At 42.2% G+C, this 18,696-nt stretch overlaps 3 protein-coding genes across 9 annotated transcripts in view; 1 reads left to right on the top strand and 2 right to left on the bottom strand.

Annotated features, from left to right (window-relative positions):
* Positions 1 to 487: 487 nt before the first annotated feature.
* dph7 (diphthamide biosynthesis 7) lies at positions 488 to 10,821 on the bottom strand. Of its 2 annotated transcripts, XM_029638409.2 has the most exons (10): positions 10,758 to 10,821; positions 10,181 to 10,342; positions 6,710 to 6,837; positions 6,476 to 6,563; positions 6,130 to 6,224; positions 3,028 to 3,185; positions 2,626 to 2,698; positions 2,437 to 2,502; positions 1,830 to 2,002; positions 488 to 1,564 (listed from the first exon to the last, which is right to left on the bottom strand). In XM_029638409.2, the coding sequence occupies exons 2-10, from the start codon at positions 10,319 to 10,321 to the stop codon at positions 1,050 to 1,052; spliced, it is 1,437 nt and encodes a 478-aa protein (XP_029494269.1). In that variant the 5' UTR covers positions 10,322 to 10,342; positions 10,758 to 10,821; the 3' UTR covers positions 488 to 1,049. The 2 variants fall into 2 exon arrangements, with proteins under 2 accessions (XP_029494269.1, XP_064867784.1); XM_065011712.1 differs by lacking the exon at positions 10,181 to 10,342 and having other exon boundaries at positions 10,758 to 10,788.
* Positions 10,822 to 10,844: 23 nt separating this feature from the next.
* paxx (PAXX non-homologous end joining factor) lies at positions 10,845 to 13,814 on the top strand. Of its 2 annotated transcripts, none has more exons than XM_029638411.2 (7): positions 10,845 to 11,059; positions 11,414 to 11,474; positions 11,571 to 11,620; positions 11,760 to 11,944; positions 12,110 to 12,157; positions 12,301 to 12,394; positions 12,733 to 13,814. In XM_029638411.2, exons 1-7 carry the CDS (start codon positions 10,905 to 10,907, stop codon positions 12,779 to 12,781), a joined length of 642 nt encoding a protein of 213 aa, XP_029494271.1. In that variant the 5' UTR covers positions 10,845 to 10,904; the 3' UTR covers positions 12,782 to 13,814. The 2 variants fall into 2 exon arrangements, with proteins under 2 accessions (XP_029494271.1, XP_029494270.1); XM_029638410.2 differs by having other exon boundaries at positions 10,846 to 11,059; positions 12,107 to 12,157.
* Positions 13,806 to 18,696, bottom strand: part of abca2 (ATP-binding cassette, sub-family A (ABC1), member 2) — an 82,307-nt gene continuing 77,416 nt past the window's right edge. For 2 of the 5 annotated variants that reach the window (XM_065011711.1, XM_065011707.1), the window contains exons 48-50: positions 18,383 to 18,520; positions 16,922 to 17,131; positions 13,806 to 16,718 (exon numbers count right to left, since the gene is read on the bottom strand). In XM_065011711.1, the coding sequence (XP_064867783.1) occupies positions 16,683 to 16,718; positions 16,922 to 17,131; positions 18,383 to 18,520 (384 nt within the window). In that variant the 3' untranslated portion in view covers positions 13,806 to 16,682. Of the gene's footprint in view, positions 17,132 to 18,382; positions 18,521 to 18,696 lie in introns of all 5 variants that reach the window. The other 3 variants (XM_065011709.1, XM_065011706.1, XM_065011708.1) reach the window with 2 other exon arrangements.

Genomic DNA, 18,696 nt, shown 5'->3' on the forward strand with positions numbered 1-18,696 from the left:
TATGGTCAACTGATCAATGTACAGACAGATACAGTTGGTGTCAAATATATTGGCACCCTCGTACGATTCACTATTTATTTTTTAAATATATTGAAATAAAAAAAACTTTTGTGTTATTGTTTGATTTACAACTGTACATAAACTCCCAAAATGTAATAATAAAGACTGAAATTGCGATTTGTCACTAAATTATTCCAAATTCAAATTAATTTGGTTGGAGGCAAGTTATTCTCGTTCACTGTGTAATTAACTACGCATTCATATCCAACACCAACTACTGGAACTCAACAACAAAAATGTATGGTGTGTCTATGCCTGCAAGTTGCTACAGTATGTCTGATATTTGTCTCAAATATTTTTCTCTGCTGCCTTCTTGGTTGAACCAGGTCTCGCTTGAAAAATCAATTCTCTCTCAATGTGACGAACCTGGATAAGTAAAGGTTAAATCAATAAAATCAGTGTTAACAGAACAATAGAAGCCAGGGGATTCAAACACAGCAAATGTATTGCTCAAAAAAGTATACACGTGAAAAGAACAAATTGTACAAGTGGATTAAACAAATGTTTTTCCTGCATTGTAACAAATCCATGACCCACTTATCAGGAAATCTTTAAGATCCAATATGTATACTGACCTAAAAGGTGTTGGTTTTTCATTAAAATGCATTATTAAATCAGGGTGGAATGATATTGATCTGCACAATCATAAATAGTTCAGATATCTGCAAGTGATTCAAAGTAGGCCTATTTTATCCAAGAAAGGTTGAATAAATGCCAGGTGCTTTCGCATCATGTGTGCAGTATTGGAACGAAATCATAATGTTTACAGAAAGGTAAACATTTGACATTTTTGCAACAGTTGACATTAAAAAAAAATGAAAAATGTTATTTGTGGTTTTTGTTTGAAGGTGAATATTCCTCTAGTAGTAGTGAGAGACCGCTATGGTGAGATATCATATGCATTCTTCGGTCTTTGCCTCCTGATTTAATGGGCTTGACCAATAAGCAAAAACATGTCTCTAAACCTCGGCAGCATTCCAATCGGCACCCTATTCCCTACGTGTAGTGCACTTTGCATACTTTGCTGGCGCTACTGCCTGGCCACCATCTCCTTCACCCACAGCCCTTCTTTCTCCCTCCCCCTGGGCCGTCCCAGTGCAGCCTGCCTCCTGTGGGGTCCAGTCCCAGCGCCACACATGAAGCATGTGGTCATAGAAGGAACAGCTGGCCATCAGGCAGGACACTGCAGGGCTGTCCACGGCAGGGTTAGGACAGGCAGGTGGGCCTGCCACAGAGCTAGCAGATGACGGGGATAAACTCTCAGGTATGTAACGTCCTGTGTCATCCTCCAAGGAGGTGTCGAAGCTGGCAGTGGGAGATTCATACTGAATCCTTAGGTGTCCTCCTGTACGGCTCTCTGTTTGGGACTGTCTTGACTCTGTGGTCTCCAGAGGGGAGCAGGGGGGAGGCTCCTCCAGGGAAAGCTGGGACCAGTCAGCCCCATAGGCCAGGGAATTGTGGAGGATATAGGAGGCTACGACAGAACACGCTCCTCCGCTGCCCTCTAGAGGAAGAAGTCAATATTACAGGTTTCACAAAATGACAAGACATAACTTCGGTCTTATTCATACTAACACAAGGTAGAACAACTTTTGCAATAAAAATATAAAACAAGTGTTTCTTATTGGACAAATTCAGGTAGGCTCCTCCCTGCTTCAGTTGTTTCCTTGTGAATACAACCCAGCTCTTCAACCAGACAGACATGGTAGTTGTGGCAAAGCGGCAAGTTTTCATGTGAGCAGCATCACGTCCCAGACAGTCAGACTCACCCAGGGCTTGCTGGCAGTGAAGGATGTGGAAGTCGTTGTGCATGCAGGCAGCCAACAGCAAGTGCTCATGGGTAGGATGCCACTTCAGTCTCCACACTCCGCCACCCAGAGCACTCTCACTGAGAGGCTGACGCATGTTCCTCTCGTCCCACAGGAGCACCTGCTCGTCATAGCTACAGGACAGGAGAGAGTTCACATGATTCACTGCATCTCAAATGGAACACTATTCCCTATATAGTGCACTACTTTTGTCCAGAGTCCAGATCATTCCCTATAGAGTGCACTACATTTGAACAGGAGCCCTATGGGCTCTGGTCAAAAGTAGTGCACTACATTGAGAACAGTGTGCCATTTCGGACGCAAGCACTATAGGGTTCGTATGGGCCTCAGGGTTCGACACCAATCTATCCTTCACACATCTGGTAAGTAACATCAATTAGTATGTTGACAGAAAAAAAAACAGATTACTCAGCTTCTCTCCCAGGAACACATAGTGAATATAAAGGGGAGCTTGATGAATACAAGGCTTATAGTATAATATAATATCAGCTTGGCCTTTTGAAAATAAAACACCTGACTGAAATAGTCAAAATCAATGTTCATTTACCTGCCTGTGGCTAGAATGCGCTCCCGGTGTGGGCTACTGTGTACACTGCATACACCCATCGAGTGCCTTCAAGAAAGGAAAAACATTATTGGTTACATGTTCATTTAAGACATGTTTCTGAGGCACCCACTGATTTGGCCATGGGAATAGCGAATGCATTTTGACTGCGTATTGTGTCAACATGCTCACCTCTTGCTGGTGAATGTGGGGGAAGAGGGACCCATCCTGAGATCCCATCCCTTAAGTTTGCAGTCATCCCCGCCTGCCAGGTGCATTCCATTCAGACAACACACACACACGGTCATGTTTAAATTATTCTGCAAGCACGCAGACAACAGTAAACATGAGGTCACCAACTGAACTTGCTGCTATGGAAGATCAAAACATAGGACGCATGTCACAAGACTTTTTAAAGAACATGAGGATCCCGTCTGCTCAAAAAGCATGACAACCCTGACCATCTTATTAAGGCAACGTGTAAACATCATCATCACACAAGGAGGGGCAAACATTAACACAGAACTTGACAGGAGGGTATTGAGAACTAAGCGGCCTGTATTAGCTGGATGTGTTTTCGAGAGGGAGTGTTACCGGAGTAGACAAGCTGAGTATCCCAGTATGAGAATGCTGAGATCCAGGCTTCAAAGTCGTGGGCCTTCCACTGTGATACAGCTGTGAGACTGTTCTCCCCCAGGGACAAGACGTTGACACAGCCTGCAGAGTCACTGGACACCACGCGCACGTCACTACTGCAGAGGGGAAGAGATACGCCATGGATGGGTCTCAAATGGCACCCTATTCCCTATATTGTGCACTACTTTTAAACAGGGCCCACGGGGATGAAAACCCTAGGTAATCACATAACTTAGTACTATATCCTAAACAATTCTATTGTGCTGCTCTTTCTCTGGCAATATTAAAATGACTTAAATGGAATATTAGGAATATGTATTCCTAAAATGATATTACTCCTGTCTGAACAGACAAACCCATTCAAAATACTACATCAGAGAGCATAATTGAGCCACAGAGGATCAATAGCTTCAAAACAAAAAGTTGCTGTGGATCAAGATTAATCATAAGCACTTAAAGTCGGGAAGGCCAGAATTTGGGCAGCATGCACGCCAAATATAGAACAGCTTGTTGCATTGTGGCTATAGACATATAATCCATAGAAGGGTTTTGAAAACCTCTAAGCCTGGCAATTTGACTGTTAAACTCATGGGTACACTAGCTATTGCTGCCAGTCCTGACTTGAATGGATTATACTACTATGGCTGGTTGCGGCTGTCAGTTGGCATTTAGCAAATTTACAGATATAATTGCGAGAAAAACTTTCAAGTTTGGAAAGCAAATGCCTACTGCTGAAAATAGAAGACTAATCTGTCTGTAGAAGCCAACAAAAAACATGTTGCAACAACTTTTTGAGCGAACAACACTTTTTCTAAGTAGCTTATCTTGAAATAAGCTTTTGGCATGAGTGCATCGGCCATCACCGGTAAGTAGCCTAGGCTTCATCTTCATCATTCAGTGCCACTGGAAAGATATTTAGTAGCCTACTGCAACCTACAATATACACTGAGTGTAAAAAAGATTGAGTTGCACCCCCTCTGTCCTCAGAACAGCCTTAATTCGTCGGGGCATGGACTCTACAAGGTGTCAAAAGCGTTCCACAGGGGTGATGGTCCATGTTTTCCCACAGTTGTGTCAAGTTGGCCGAATGTCCTTTGGGTGGTGGACCATTCTTGATATACACAGGAAACTGTTGAGCGTGATAAACCCAGCAGCTTTGCAGTTCTTGACACTCAAACCGGTGTGCTTGGCACCTACTACCATACCCCATTCAAAGGCACTTCAATCTTTTGACTTGCACATTCACCCTCTGAATGACACACATACACAATCCATGTCTCAATTGTCTCAAGGCTTAAAAATAAAATACCTGAGCCCTAGGACCATGCCCCAGGACTACCTGACATGATGACTCCTTGCTGTCCCCAGTCCACCTGGCCATGCTGCTGCTCCAGTTTCAACTGTTCTGCCTTACTATTATTCAACCATGCTGGTCATTTATGAACATTTGAACATCTTGGCCACGTTCTGTTATAATCTCCACCCGGCACAGCCAGAAGAGGACTGGCCACCCCACATATGCTCTCTCTAATTCTCTCTTTCTTTCTCTCTCTCGGAGGACCTGAGCCCTAGGACCGTGCCCCAGGACTACCTGACATGATGACTACTTGCTGTCCCCAGTCCACCTGACTGTGCTGCTGCTCCAGTTTCAACTGTTCTGCCTTATTATTATTCGACCATGCTGGTCATTTATGAACATTTGAACATCTTGGTCATGTTCTGTTATAATCTCTACCCGGCACAGCCAGAAGAGGACTGGCCACCCCACATAGCCTGGTTCCTCTCTAGGTTTCTTCCTAGGTTTTGGCCTTTCTAGGGAGTTTTTCCTAGCCACCGTGCTTTTACACCTGCATTGTTTGCTGTTTGGGGTTTTAGGCTGGGTTTCTGTACAGCACTTTGAGATATCAGCTGATGTACGAAGGGCTATATAAATAAATTTGATTTGATTTGAAAAATAAAGGGGGATTAGCATTGATGCAAACAATTAAATTGATATAACCTACAATCTGCGATATTAAAGTTGATCTAACCCCACAAAATAAAAATAAAATACAAATAATGTATTTTTGTTGTTTTTTTTACCCCTTTTTCTCCCCAATTTCATAGTATCCAATTGGTAGTTACAGTCTTGTCTCATCGCTGCAACTCCCGTACGGAGAGGCAAAGGTCGAGAGCTGTGCGTCCCCCGAAACACAACCCAACCAAGCCGCACTGCTTCTTGACACAATACCTGCTTAACCCGGAAGCCAGCCACACCAATATGTCGGAGGAAACAACGTACACCTGGCGACCTTGTCAGCGTGCAACCGCCCGGCCCACCACAGGAGTCACTAGAGCGCGATGGGACAAGGACATCCCTGCCGGCCAGACCGTCCCCTAACCCGGACGATACTGGGCCAAATGGGTCTCCCGGTCACAGCAATGCTCAAACCAGGATCTCTACTGGCACAGCTAGCACTGCAGTGCCTTAGACGACTGCGCCACTCGGGAAGCATAAATTATGTATTTTAACATGTAAATGACGTAGAATTGCATGAAATGCATTTATAAAAAGGCCCACTTATTTCAAGGCCCTGCTAAAGAAAATCCCCATGTGTGGAAATCAACACAAAAAAAAAGCCTCTGTTCAACTGTATGCTACTACGGAAATGTGACTATAGATGTATGCAATGCTTTATAATTGAATCTTTATTTAACTAGGCAAGTCAGTTAAGAACAAATTCTTATTTACAATGATGGACTACACCGGCCAAACCTGGACGACGCTGGGCCAATTGTGCGCCGCACTATGGGACTCCCAATAACGGCCGGTTTTGATACAGCCTGGATTTGAATCAGGGTGTCTGTAGTGACGCCTCTAGCACTGAGATGCAGTGCCTTAGACAGCTGCACCACTCGGGAGCCCAAATAATGAACTTGAAACAGACAAACAAACTTACCACGGATATGCTTACATTCTGAAATTTTACTGACTATTAGAACATTAGTTGTCCAATCGGTGGTCTTTAGTAACCTCCCATGCAGTGTTCAGTATATCCCAAATGAAGCCATTATCCTCACCTGTTACCTCTTCCAGTGGACCAGTCTAATGACAGAGCCAACTTATCAGGTCCCAGTCCCAAACTGGTCACAGTCTGCAGAGCACACCGGCCTTCCTACTGGAGACACGTATCCATAAGAGCAGTGCCCAATGCTAGGGTTGCACAATTCCCTAGTTTTTCTGAGATCCTGTTTAGAGGATTACGGATGTTGTGCTTATTCCATCCTGATTCCAGTAATAATGCAAATCAGGATATCTGGACAACCAGGGAATTTGGGGAAGCTACTAGAATTTTGCAACCCTAACCCAAACACTCTTTAACATAACGGACATGGATATTCGACAGTGAATGAATCTGTATCTCACCTGACTCTCTATGAGTCTGTGCAGCTGTAGCTCCCCACTGGCTGTAGCCATGCCCAACAGAGGCTTCTCTGACACTGGCACATGACACCTGAGAATAGAGGTATAGCAACAAAGTAATCATCAAGGCCAGGTGGAGGAGCTCCATTGAAATAGTTTTGTTCCGGACAAGGTCTAATGTGTCAAGGAAACCAGCCCAAACTGAAAAGAAGCTTGTAGCTGTTTGTGTCATCTTACCATTTTATATCTAATATAGCTGGTGTGTCAATCCGCTGCAGCTCACTGAGGGGCGGACACATAGGTCCTTGTTGACGAAACTTGAACAGGTACAGTCGGCCAATCCGAGTAGCCGCGTCCTCTGGTCCCTGATGATTGGACAATGAGAGAACTGTTACACCACCTTATATACACACACCAGAGTCCCAACGTGTATGAGAAGTAACAACTTTCTGATATACAGTCAGTGACATACATTATGGTGTATAGTCATACACTACATGTTCAAAAGTATGTGGACACCTGCTCGTCGAACATCTCATTCCAAAAATCATGGGCATTAATATGGAGTTGGGCCCCCCTTTGCTGCTATAACATCCTGCACTCTTCTGGGAAGGCTTTCCACTAGATGTTGGAACATTACTGCGAGGACTTGCTTCCATTCAGCCACAAAAGCATTAGTGAGGTCGGGCACTGATGGCTTAGATCGGGTTGCTTGTAGCTGGTTTGAAAATTATTTAAAAGACAGAACACAGTGTGTATGGCGTTACTGATGGCGTTAAGTCAGGATTTCTACTCGTACAAAAGGTGTCCCACAAGGTTTGATTCTTGGTTCAGTTCTTTTCACAATTTATATTAAGATCATTGGTCTATTTGTACAAAACTGTAACTGTCATCTGTAAGTAGATGACACTGTTGTATACGCTACTGCCCCTACGGCACCTCAGGCTCTGTTGACTCTTCAATCTGCTTTTACTACCTTGCAGAAAGCCTTGGTTGACCTGAAGTTGGTACTAAATGCTGGTAAAATCAAGTACATTTTCCAAATCATGTAACGATGTAACTGATGATTTTTGCATAAGTACGTTAGATGGTGCCCCCATTGATCGTGTCGCCGCCTAAAAATATCTGGGCATCTGGATTGACGAAAAGCATGCTGACGAGTTAGTCAAGAAATTAAGAATTAAGTTGGGCTTCTTCTACAGGAATAGGGCTTGCCTTTCATTAAAAATAGTAGAAAACAGACAATTCAGTCTACATTTATTCCTGTTGAAGTGTATGGCGATAGTATATACATGAATGCAGATGCCGGTGTTTTGAAGCCCTTGGACACAATTTATTATAGCACACTTAGTTTTATAACATCTGACAGTTGACAATCACCACTGCATCTTTTAACATAAAGTTGGTTGGACCTCGCTAAAAACACGTCATTCTGTTTTTGTTTATAAAGCCTTGCTCAAACTACCAATTTACTTAACATCATTGTTGATGTTGATTACAACACTAGATCACAGGGTTGGTTAATGACGGAGACTTCCCTTTCCTTTTCCTACCAGGCCCCTATATAATTTTTGCTATTTATTTAATTGTGTGTTTTAAGTTCTGTATCATTTTATTTTCCTGTATTGTTACCAGGGTACATTTGCAAATGAGACCTACGGTGAGGAGAACAAGTATTTGATATCCTGCAAAATCGGCAGTGATTCCCACTTACAAAGCATGCAGAGGTCTGTCATTTTTTTATCATAGGTACACTTCCACTGTGAGAGACGGAATCTAAAACAAAAATCCAGAAAAATCACACTGTATGATTTAAGTAATTCATTTCCATTTTATTTATTTTTTTCCATTTTAATTTTTCATTTTCAATTGCTTTATGGGAATCTAGATTTCTGTCGGCATCTGGTTGCAGTTCCTAGGGCTTCCTCTAGATGTCAACAGTCTTTAGAAATTGGTTGATATTTTTATTTTGAGTAATGAAGAAGTATGGCTGTTCAGACTGAGTGTCGAGTCTAGCGTACTGTTGTGTTTGGGGCGCACGACCTGGCGCTCACTCCACTTTGCTTTTATCTGCTATTGAATATAGTTTATTCCATCTTAAATTTTATCGATTATTTACGTTTTAAAATACCTAAAGTTGGATTAGGAAAGTTGTTTGAAATGTTTGGACCAAGATTACAGGTAATTTATTAGATAATGTGTAGTCATTTTGGGCGAGTTGGAACCGGTGTTTTTCTGAATCAAACGCGCCAAATGAATGGACATTTTGGGGTTATAACGACAGAATTAATTGAACAAAAGGACAATTTGTGATGTTTATGGGACATATTGGAGTGCCAACAGAAGAAGATCTTCAAAGGTAAGGCATGAATTTATATCGTTATTTGAGTTTTGTGTCGCGCCTGGCAGGTTGAAATATGATTGTCATGTGTTTGTTTGATGGGGTTCTGGCCTCAGATAATCGCATGGTTTGCTTTTGCCGTAAAGCCTTTTTGAAATCTGACACGGTGGCTGGATTAACAATACATTAAGCTGTATTTTGGTGTATTGCACTTGTGATTGTATGAAAGTGAAATATTTCTAATAATTTATTTTGAATTTCGTGCTCTGCAATTTCACCGGATGTTGTCGAAACGTTCCGCTAGCGGAACCCCTAGCCGTAAGAGGTTTTAATAAATGTTGGGCGATTAAGGCTGGCTCGCAGTCGGCATTCCAATTCATCCCAAAGGTGTTTGATGAAGTTGAGGTCAGGGCTCTGTGCAGGCCAGTCAAGTTCTTCCACACCGATCTCGACAAACCATTTCTGTATGGACCTCACTTTGTGCACGGGGGCATTGTAATGCTGAAACAGGAAAGGGCCTTCCCCAAACTACTAGTACAAAGTTCCAAGCACAGAACAGACTAGAATGTAATTGTATGCTGTAGCGTTAAGATTTCCCTTTACTGGAACTAAGGGGCCTAGCCAAACTTTACAGTTGGCACTATGCATTCGAGCAGGTAGTGTTCTACTGGCATCCTTCAAACCCACATTTGTCTGTTGGACTGCCAGATGGTGAAGCGTGATTCATCACTCGAGAGAACGCGTTCCCACTGCTCCAGAGTCCAATGGTGTTAAGCTTTGCACCACTACAGCCGACGCTTGGCATTGCGCATGGTGATCTTATGCTTGTTGCTTGTTTATGTTGTATGTATCTCAACCAGCAGTTAAATAGCTGCCTCGGTCAACTGTAAGTACTGTTGTTATGACGTTGCTTTCAAAGGCAGTTTGGAACCCGGGAAGAGAGTGTTGCAACCAAGGATTTTTAAGTGCTACACGCTTCAGCGGTCCGTTCTGTGAGATTGTGTGATCAACCATTTCGGGGCTGAGCAGTTGTTGCTCCTAGACGTTTCCACGTCACAATAACAGCACTTACAGTTGACCGAGGCAGCTCTAACCGGCTAGAAATTTGACAAACTGACTTGTTGGAATGGTGGCATCCTATGACGGTGCCACATTGAAAGTCACTGAGCTCTTCAGTAAGACCATTCTACTGACTTTGTAAATTGAGATTGCATGGCTTTGTGCTCGATTTTATACACCTGACAGCAATGGGTGTGGCTGAAATAGCTGAATCCACTCATTTCACGAAGAATCCACATACACTATATATACAAAAGTATCTTGGCTTTGAATGTCTGTTTGTCTAACGATAGTGTCTACAATCTTACCGCATCTGGCCCTTTCTGCAGTTGATATGTTCCACATGCCAGTATGTTGTGCCACTCTGGGATGGGGCACCACTCCACTGTGTCGGCACTCAGCTCTGTGTCGAACACCTGTAGACTGCGGGTCCTTGACTTCCAAGCCATCGCAATATGTTCTGCATATTACTGGACCAAAGCACCAGTCAAATATGCGAATATGGACAGTGTCAACAATTAGTATGCCAAGACAACACAGCCCACCATCAACAACATGAACACGGGTAACATAGGATTGGATCAAATATTAGTTAACTAGCTAGCTAACCAACTAACTATTTAACTGCTGGTTGAGATACATACAACATAAACAAGCTAGCCTCCAGCTAGCGCACATATTTAGCAAAACCAGCACTAACGTTACTGTTAGCAGGCTATAATTTACCTCCCTACTTCGCTAGCAACAGGCGCCTAGACGAACATTTAGCTAGCTACACAGTTCCAACTATAGTATTTCGATTGAATTACAACGCACATAATATCCCAATAAGCTATATTTGTTTGCAGATCAACCTATATTCTGATAAAGAAATTAGAAACATACATGTGAAGCAGCTATTCGGCTGGCAAACACTTCCTGAATGACGCTGCCACGTCACCGACTGGGGGCTACATTCAGCATCGAAACGTTGCACAATGTTACATAGACGTGGGGTATCACTAGCCACCCACTGGCAACCATACACAGTGGATGTTCCCTGACCATCAGCTCATGCCCACACCAACACAAAACATGGATGGAAATCTACCGTTGACCCAATCATCGTATTGCACCGTGGTAGATAAAAAAGACCAATCTAAACTAATATGCTACACGCATACAACATCTGGGATATTCAATGTTGGGTGAGTGTTGATAGCTATCTAGCCATTTCCGTATGGATAGAAACCATGCGTTATAACAACGTAAACTGACCAGAAAACTGACCTAGCGAGCTACAGTAGTTGTGGACATATGTAGGTAGGTATTTATTATACATTAGCTATTATACAGTTTTGCTCAAATAGAGAGGTGATCTCATCGACTCGGGTGAATCACAGTAAGCTCGTGCTGCAGTGTTCAGGTTAGTGCTAACAACAATAACAACAACAAAGCTGCCGCCAGTGGTATCATATAGATATTGCTATAATATTCACCGGTAAAATAAAGATTGGTGTAGTAACACATGCAGCTAACATCATACTTGTTTTCTCTTTCAGCTTGACAAATGCCTTTGATGTGTGGAGCACAGATTTCACTGAGGAGACATTGAACCAGTTTGTATGTATCCTGTAAAAATATGTAGGTTCTTAATGCATTATTTTGGCATTTCCCCTCTGTATATGATAACAAAATGACATGCACATTTATTTTCAGAGACAGAAGTTTGCCTTAAAGTCAACAGAGGATTATATCCTGAAAATCAGGTATGTTTATCCCATTTCCCAGTATATTTTAATCCAAGGACCTCATGCACTCCTTGAGATCCTTACAAGATCCTTTACACTTTCCATGCCTTTACAATACTTGCATATTCCTCCCCTCTCCTCTCCTATGTTCTTCCAGGTCTGCGTGTGGGAGTGGGAGTGTGTCGGTATCGGTGGAGGACACCGATGCAGTGCTCTATGTAGCGGCCAGTCCAGGAGACCTGAGTGTGACTCTGTCCAGACTAAAAGAACAAGAGGCTAAAGAGGTCCTGAGAGAGCTGCTGTTTAGAATGGCAGACAGCCTGACCCATTTAAACAATACTGGTGAGGTTAGGGACAAAGCTCTTATACAGCATACAAAGTTCTCCTCACATACTGTACTCTTTCCTATCTAGGGAAGGCCTTGCTAACTGCTGTTACAGAAGGCATGTGTACTCTTACCGCACTGTCTTTATGTTCTCTGTTGTGTTACTATGTTCTCTCCAGCAGGCCCTGCCTCATTCAGTCCTGGGAAGAGTCCGCACAAACGGAATACAGGTGCTGTGTGACAAGTTCTCTTCATCTTTTTTTTCTGTAGACATGTATTTTTAGTTACCTTGGTAAATTACAATAGAACATAGCTCATCCTCTAACGTATTAGGAACGATGATGTGTAGTAAATGCTACTCTTGCTCTTTCAGACTTTGAGCCAAGGAGACACCAGCAGAGTGGCCAAACTATGGCAGTCAAGAAGCGTCTCCCAGGAGATTCTCTCATCAACCCAGGAACTAAGAGGTTCATCACCTATACATCACCTTCTCACTGAGATCAGGACAGTGACTATGTCCCAAATGGCTCCCTATTTCATATATAGTGTACTTTTTTTTTTACCAGTACCCATAGGTCTCAGCTTAAAAGTTGTGCACTATAAATGGATATGCCTTTGATCCAAAATAGTCCACTAGTTTAAAAGGCTGGCCCCTGGTCAAAAGTAGTGCACTTTAACTGGAAGAGGGTGGCATTTGGGACGTAGCGAACAGACTGTCTTTACATACTGTATTTACATGCATCTGCATGCAAATAATGTAAAGAGACAAGTTCACTATTATTTATGTTTTTCTGACCTTTTTCAGAAAGCGTCAAGCAACCGGGGTGGCATTTGATGAAGAAGACGATCAATGATAATTTGCTAAGAGGAATAACCACAGTTGCTTTCCATCCTTGCTGTCACATTTCTCTAGCATACAAACAATATAGTGCATGAATATTCTTTTAATCCACTAACACTAAGCCATACAGCTTCAACAAAATATCCCAAATGGCACTCATTCCCTATTTGGTGCACTACTTTTGACCAGATCCCTATGGGTAATGATTAAAAGTAGTGCACTATATAGGGTGCAATTTTAAACGCACTCATTATCATTACCTCAATCACTGTGGGAAGACGTGAAACATGTCTTCCCCCAAATTATTCTCCCCAATTTTCGTGGTATTCAATTGGTAGTTACAGTCTTGTCTCATCGCTGCAACTCCCGTACGGACTCGGGAGAGGCGAAGGTCGTGAGCCGTGCGTCGTCCGAAACACAACCGAACCAAGCCGTACTGCTTCTTGACACAGTGCCCGCTTAACCCGGAAGCCAGCCGCACCAATGTGTCGGAGGAAACACCGTACACCTGGCGACTGTGTCAGTGTGCATTGCGCCCGGCCTGCCACAGGAGTCGCTTGTGCGCAAAGGGACAAGGACATCCCTGCCGGCCAAACCCTCCGTGGAGGCAGACGCAGCTGGGCCAATTGTGCACCACCGCCCCATGGGTCTCCCGGCTGCGACAGAGCCTGGACTCGAACCCAGAATCTCTAGTGGCACAGCCTTAGACCACTGCGCCACTCGGGAGGCTCGTATTTTAATCTTTTAACTTTATAATAAGCATGACTTTTTAAAGCCATTCTCCTTGTCCAATCATTCATGTCGATTTTGTTCTAATAACATAATTATAATTTTTAACAAGTTAGTCAAATCTGCTCAGGAAACCATGAAATTGATAGTGTATATCAGACTGATTCTCATATCTTTATTGTTAGCAAAATGACTGCAAGCCTTCAAAGAGCATGCACAGTAAAATATTTGGTTCTAATACCTAATGTTGAAGGTAGGTACTAGTATACTATAATTAAATGCATGATTAAAACCATAGATAAAAATAACCCAATTGATACCTGATTTATTTGTCATTTTTTTGTTTAAAAATCCAGATCACCCAACGTGAAGCACAGAATACAGAAACAACAGTAGATTCAGCAACAAGTCCAAATGTAACGCAAGAAGAACAAATATGAACAGATGCTTTACAACAGAAAAATGTCAGACACATTTTCATAAAATATATAGATATATATTATATTCATATGCACACATACACTACCTGGGTAAATTCCAAAGCATTTTTGCTTCAGAGCAAAGCCAAGTAATCACTAGATTGATGAAGAGAAAAAAAATCTCATCGTATTTGCACCCATGTAGAATTGCACCCAATTCTCATATTTGCTGGTGTCGTTTAAAAAAAAACCTGTTTGCTTTACTTTTACTCCGGAGATCTTTGAACAATAAGTTCTTCTCAATTTTACATTTTTTTATATTTTTAATCAAGCTTTTTTTTGCTCGGAAAACTTCAAATACCTTTTTAAGTATTCAGAGATGTTGGGTGGCAATAACAGTTGCAATTGATCAAATAATGTTCAAAACCATCTAAAATGGTTCTAAACCACATCGCTGTTCCTTTGAGGTCCAGAGTCACAGAACTCTAGTTAAAGCAGAGCATCACGGTCATCATTTAGTCTTGAGTTAAAGGACACAAGTTAACCTCAAGTTCATTACATCTTTCCTCACGGCTTTTCAGCTCCCAACATATACAGGTAGCATTAATTAACACATTTCAAAGACAGGCTTGGTTTCTCATTCTCATTAGTTCACATGAAAAATTATTTCACCTACTTTACATTCTGAGGAAAACAAATCACAACAATTAGTTTCCTTGTTTAATAGTAAAAGGATAACAAACACCCCAGTCAAGATATTGTTTTTCAAATAAGTCCAAATAGGTCACCCATTAAGAAATCAATGTGTTAAATTACATAGAATTAGTCCACGAAATAACTTAAGCAATTTCTGAGAGGAATTAAGAGGGATCACAACTATATCTTTACAACACAAACACCCCATGAACATATCCATTTCAAATCACATGGCAACATACATATTCAAGAAATGACAAACATTTCTCTTCATTAATGACGTGGTGTGCGTGTTCTTCAAAATTCCTAATGTGCTCCAACTTCCAAAAGAAAAAGTCAGCTGACTTGAAAGCATCTTGTAAATCATACAAGATTTCAAACTAAACAATGATCAGAAAGTTCAACTTCTTTTTCTCACAGTGATGGTAGTGCAGTAGTGTATGCTTATTATTGTAAATCCTGTATGTGTCCTTATAGGTATTACAGGATAGAATTATTATTAAGTTAAGTTCACGGTTTTTGATTACTTAAATTATCTTGTTGATTACCTTCGTTGTAAAGTAAGTTATTACATGGTGTCCAACATAGGATCTTGTTGAAAGAAACAAATCATTATGATTTGTAGAAGCACAAAATTCAGCATTCAGTAGAAAGTGCTCTAATTATCATGTCGAGACAAAAATATACAGTGTCCAAATGAAGAGGCTAGAGATTTGGGAGGCACCATCAGCATCATCATCATCAACATATAGAATCATTCCGTTACATTCTCTTAAAAGAGGAAATCTGGTGCAGCTATCCTCTGACTCACTTAGTCTAGTAAAGTGATTTCAAATAAAAGGCCAACGATTCAGGACTCACGTCAAAACTTACTTAGCTATCAACCATCATCAGTTATTTCGAAATCAATCACAGATCAGATATCTGTCCTGTATACATTTAGAAAATAAATCATTCTTCTTGCCACAGAAAAATATAGATATATATACTGTATGACACAACACTAGTTTGACTGGTTTCATGACATGCTCTCAAGGCAGGTAGAGGATTTTAAAGGGGGTTGGGGTGGAATCTCTGGTTGAATAGGAACAGTGACTCCCGAATGGCACCCTATTCCCTTCAGTACATGATGCACTACTATTGAACAGAGCCCCATGGGCCATGGTCAAAAGTAGTGCACTATATAGGGAATAGGGTGCGATTTAGGATGCAACTTGTACTTTGGCAGGTACGGAACAAATTTGACCAATGTTGAATCACAAATTCACTGCGTCAAACATCTGATAAAAGATTAGACTGAGTAAGGTGGTCATATCAGAAGGAATTTTGTGATATTTTGTGACATCATCGGCAGTGAATGAAGCCAACTTACTAGTAGCGACATTAATACCTAATCAGACCTTTTGATTTCAGTCCTTTCTAGATGGACCACTTTGGTTTTTCAGTGTTCCCATCTATCAATATATATTAAAAAAAATACATATAAACATTCCTATAACAACATATCTCCATTAAAATGCAAGCATTCTCACCGTAGCTGTATGTTTCCCATGACAGAAGACCGATCTCTTCGTCACCTCAGCCTTTAACCATGGCTAACTGTGACAGCTTTGAGAGGCTGACTTCACTTCTCTGTCCTTCTCTTCTCTGTCCCACTGTGTCTCCTTCTCCGAGTCCAATGCCTCAGTCTCTGTCACTGTTAGGTGCTTGAGGCTAAAAATTAAATGTATCTTACTTTTCTCTTGGGTAGATAGAGACGGTCCATACTCTTCCTAGTACATGTAAATCAGTGGAGGCTGGTGGGAGGAGCTATAGGATGATGGACTCATTGTAATGGCTGGAATTAAATCAATGGAACGGAATCAAACATTCCAGCCATTACAATGAGCCCTGCCTCCTATAGCTCCTCCCACCAGCCTCCTCTGAAGTATATTTCCTCCTCTCTCTTTCTAATAGACACACCCTCTCTGAATTTCCTCCTCCCACTTTGTATATCTAGCCACACCCTCCCTGAGTTTCCTCCTCCCATGTTGTCTGTCCAGCCACGCCCCCTCTCTGAGTTTCCACAGTTCAACAGACAGTATCTGTGTTAAAGGAGAGCTGCACCTGCCATGGAGACATACCGGTGATTAGTAAAGGATAAAATACAGTCAAGTTTACTTACAGTTAAGTACTTAAGTATGATCTGCACAGTGTATCTATGTAGACAACATCCCATCTCACTTTCTCAGTCTTCTCCTCTCCCCTCAAACCCTCTCTTCCCTTTACACCCTCTCCTCCTCTTTCTCCTCTCTCTTCCCGCCTCTCACCCTCTCCTCTTCAAAGCTGATGAGGCCCTCATCGTCGTCACTCTCCAGTTCCTCCGGCTCTTCACTGACCAGGGCGCTGAGCTCCGTATTGGCCGGCCGGGGCCTCAGCAGGGTGAGCAGGCGCTGCAGGGGTGACTGGCCTCCACCAGGGGGGGAACTCTCCTGCTGCTCCAGGTTGTCACTTTGCTTCTTGGCAAAGTTCACGAACACCTAGGGAAGGGAGAGAACGCAGAGAAACAAAGACAAGGGGATATAATTGAGACTTTTTATTTTAGATGTTTCAGCTGCAAGGCCTTCCTCAAGTCAACAAACATGAAAGGGAGCAATAACCGATGTCTGTGCATGTTTTAATAAACATTTAAAATCACCTCATCTGTACTGTCTCAGTGTGGAAATGACCAGTGATGTAAAGTACTTAAGTATACATACTTGAAAGTACTACTTAAGTAGATTTTTAGGGTATCTGTACTTTACTTTTTATACTATTTATATATATATATATATATATATATATCTTTTTTTGCCCTTTTTCTCCCCAATTTCGTGGTTTCCAATTGTTTTAGTAGCTACTATCTTGTCTCATCGCTACAACTCCCGTACGGGCTTGGGAGAGACGAAGGTTGAAAGTCATGCGTCCTCCGATACACAACCCAACCTAGCCGCACTGCTTCTTAACACAGCGCGCATCCAACCAGGAAGCCAGCCGCACCAATGTGTCGGAGGAAACAGCGTGCACCTGGCAACCTTGGTTAGCGCGCACTGCGCCCGGCCCCGCACAGGAGTCGCTGGTGCACGATGAGACAAGGATATCCCTACCGGCCAAACCCTCCCTAACCTGGATGACGCTAGGCCAATTGTGCGTCGCCCCACGGAACTCCCGGTTACGACAGAGCTTGGGCGCGAACCCAGAGTCTCTGATGGCACAGCTGGTGCTGCAGTACAGCGCCCTTAACCACTGCGCCACCCAGGAGGCCATTTTTGACCATTTTTACTTTTACTTCACTACATTCCTAAATAAAAGTTTGTTTTACTCAATACATTTTCCCTGACACCCCAAAATACTTGTTACATTTTGAATGCTTAGCAGGATAGGAAAATGGTCTAATTCCCACTTATCAAGAGAACATCCATACTGCCTCTGATCTGGCAGACTAAAATGCTTTGTTTGTAAATTATGAGTGTTGGAGAGTGCCCCATGGCTATCTGTAAATAAAAATAAAATAAACAAATGATGCTGTCTGATTTGCTTTATATAAGTATATTTTAGCAATTACATTTACTTGTGATACTTAAGTATATTTAAAACCAAATACTTTTACTGAAGTACTATTTTACTAGGTGACTTTCACTTTTACTTGAGTCATTTTCTGTTAAGTTATCTTGACTTATACTCAAGTTTGAAAATTGAGTACTTTTTCCCACCACTGGAAATGACTAAAACACAGTGTAACAGTAACTCACATTGTCCAGTGTGGTCTGGCTGACAGAGTAGTCCTCTATCCCCAGCACCCCCACCACCTGCTCCATCTTACTGAACACCTGGGCCAGGGAGATCCTGTCGGACTTCAGCTGGAACTGGACTTTGGTGTGGTGGCGCTCCTGGGGGTGGATTCAATTCAAACAACTTGTTTTACTGGCAATCGCATTTTCTTTTCTGCCACTGACTTTGCTGATAGCAGTTATGTCAGAGAAGAGTCTACCTGCAACAACTGGGATAAGTGGTCCAACTAAATTTAGGGTTCTACTCAATCTGTAAAGCTGAAGCTTTCATTTTA

This window comes from Oncorhynchus nerka, linkage group LG27 (assembly GCF_034236695.1).
Source record: "Oncorhynchus nerka isolate Pitt River linkage group LG27, Oner_Uvic_2.0, whole genome shotgun sequence".
NCBI classification, from domain to species: Eukaryota; Metazoa; Chordata; class Actinopteri; order Salmoniformes; family Salmonidae; genus Oncorhynchus; species Oncorhynchus nerka.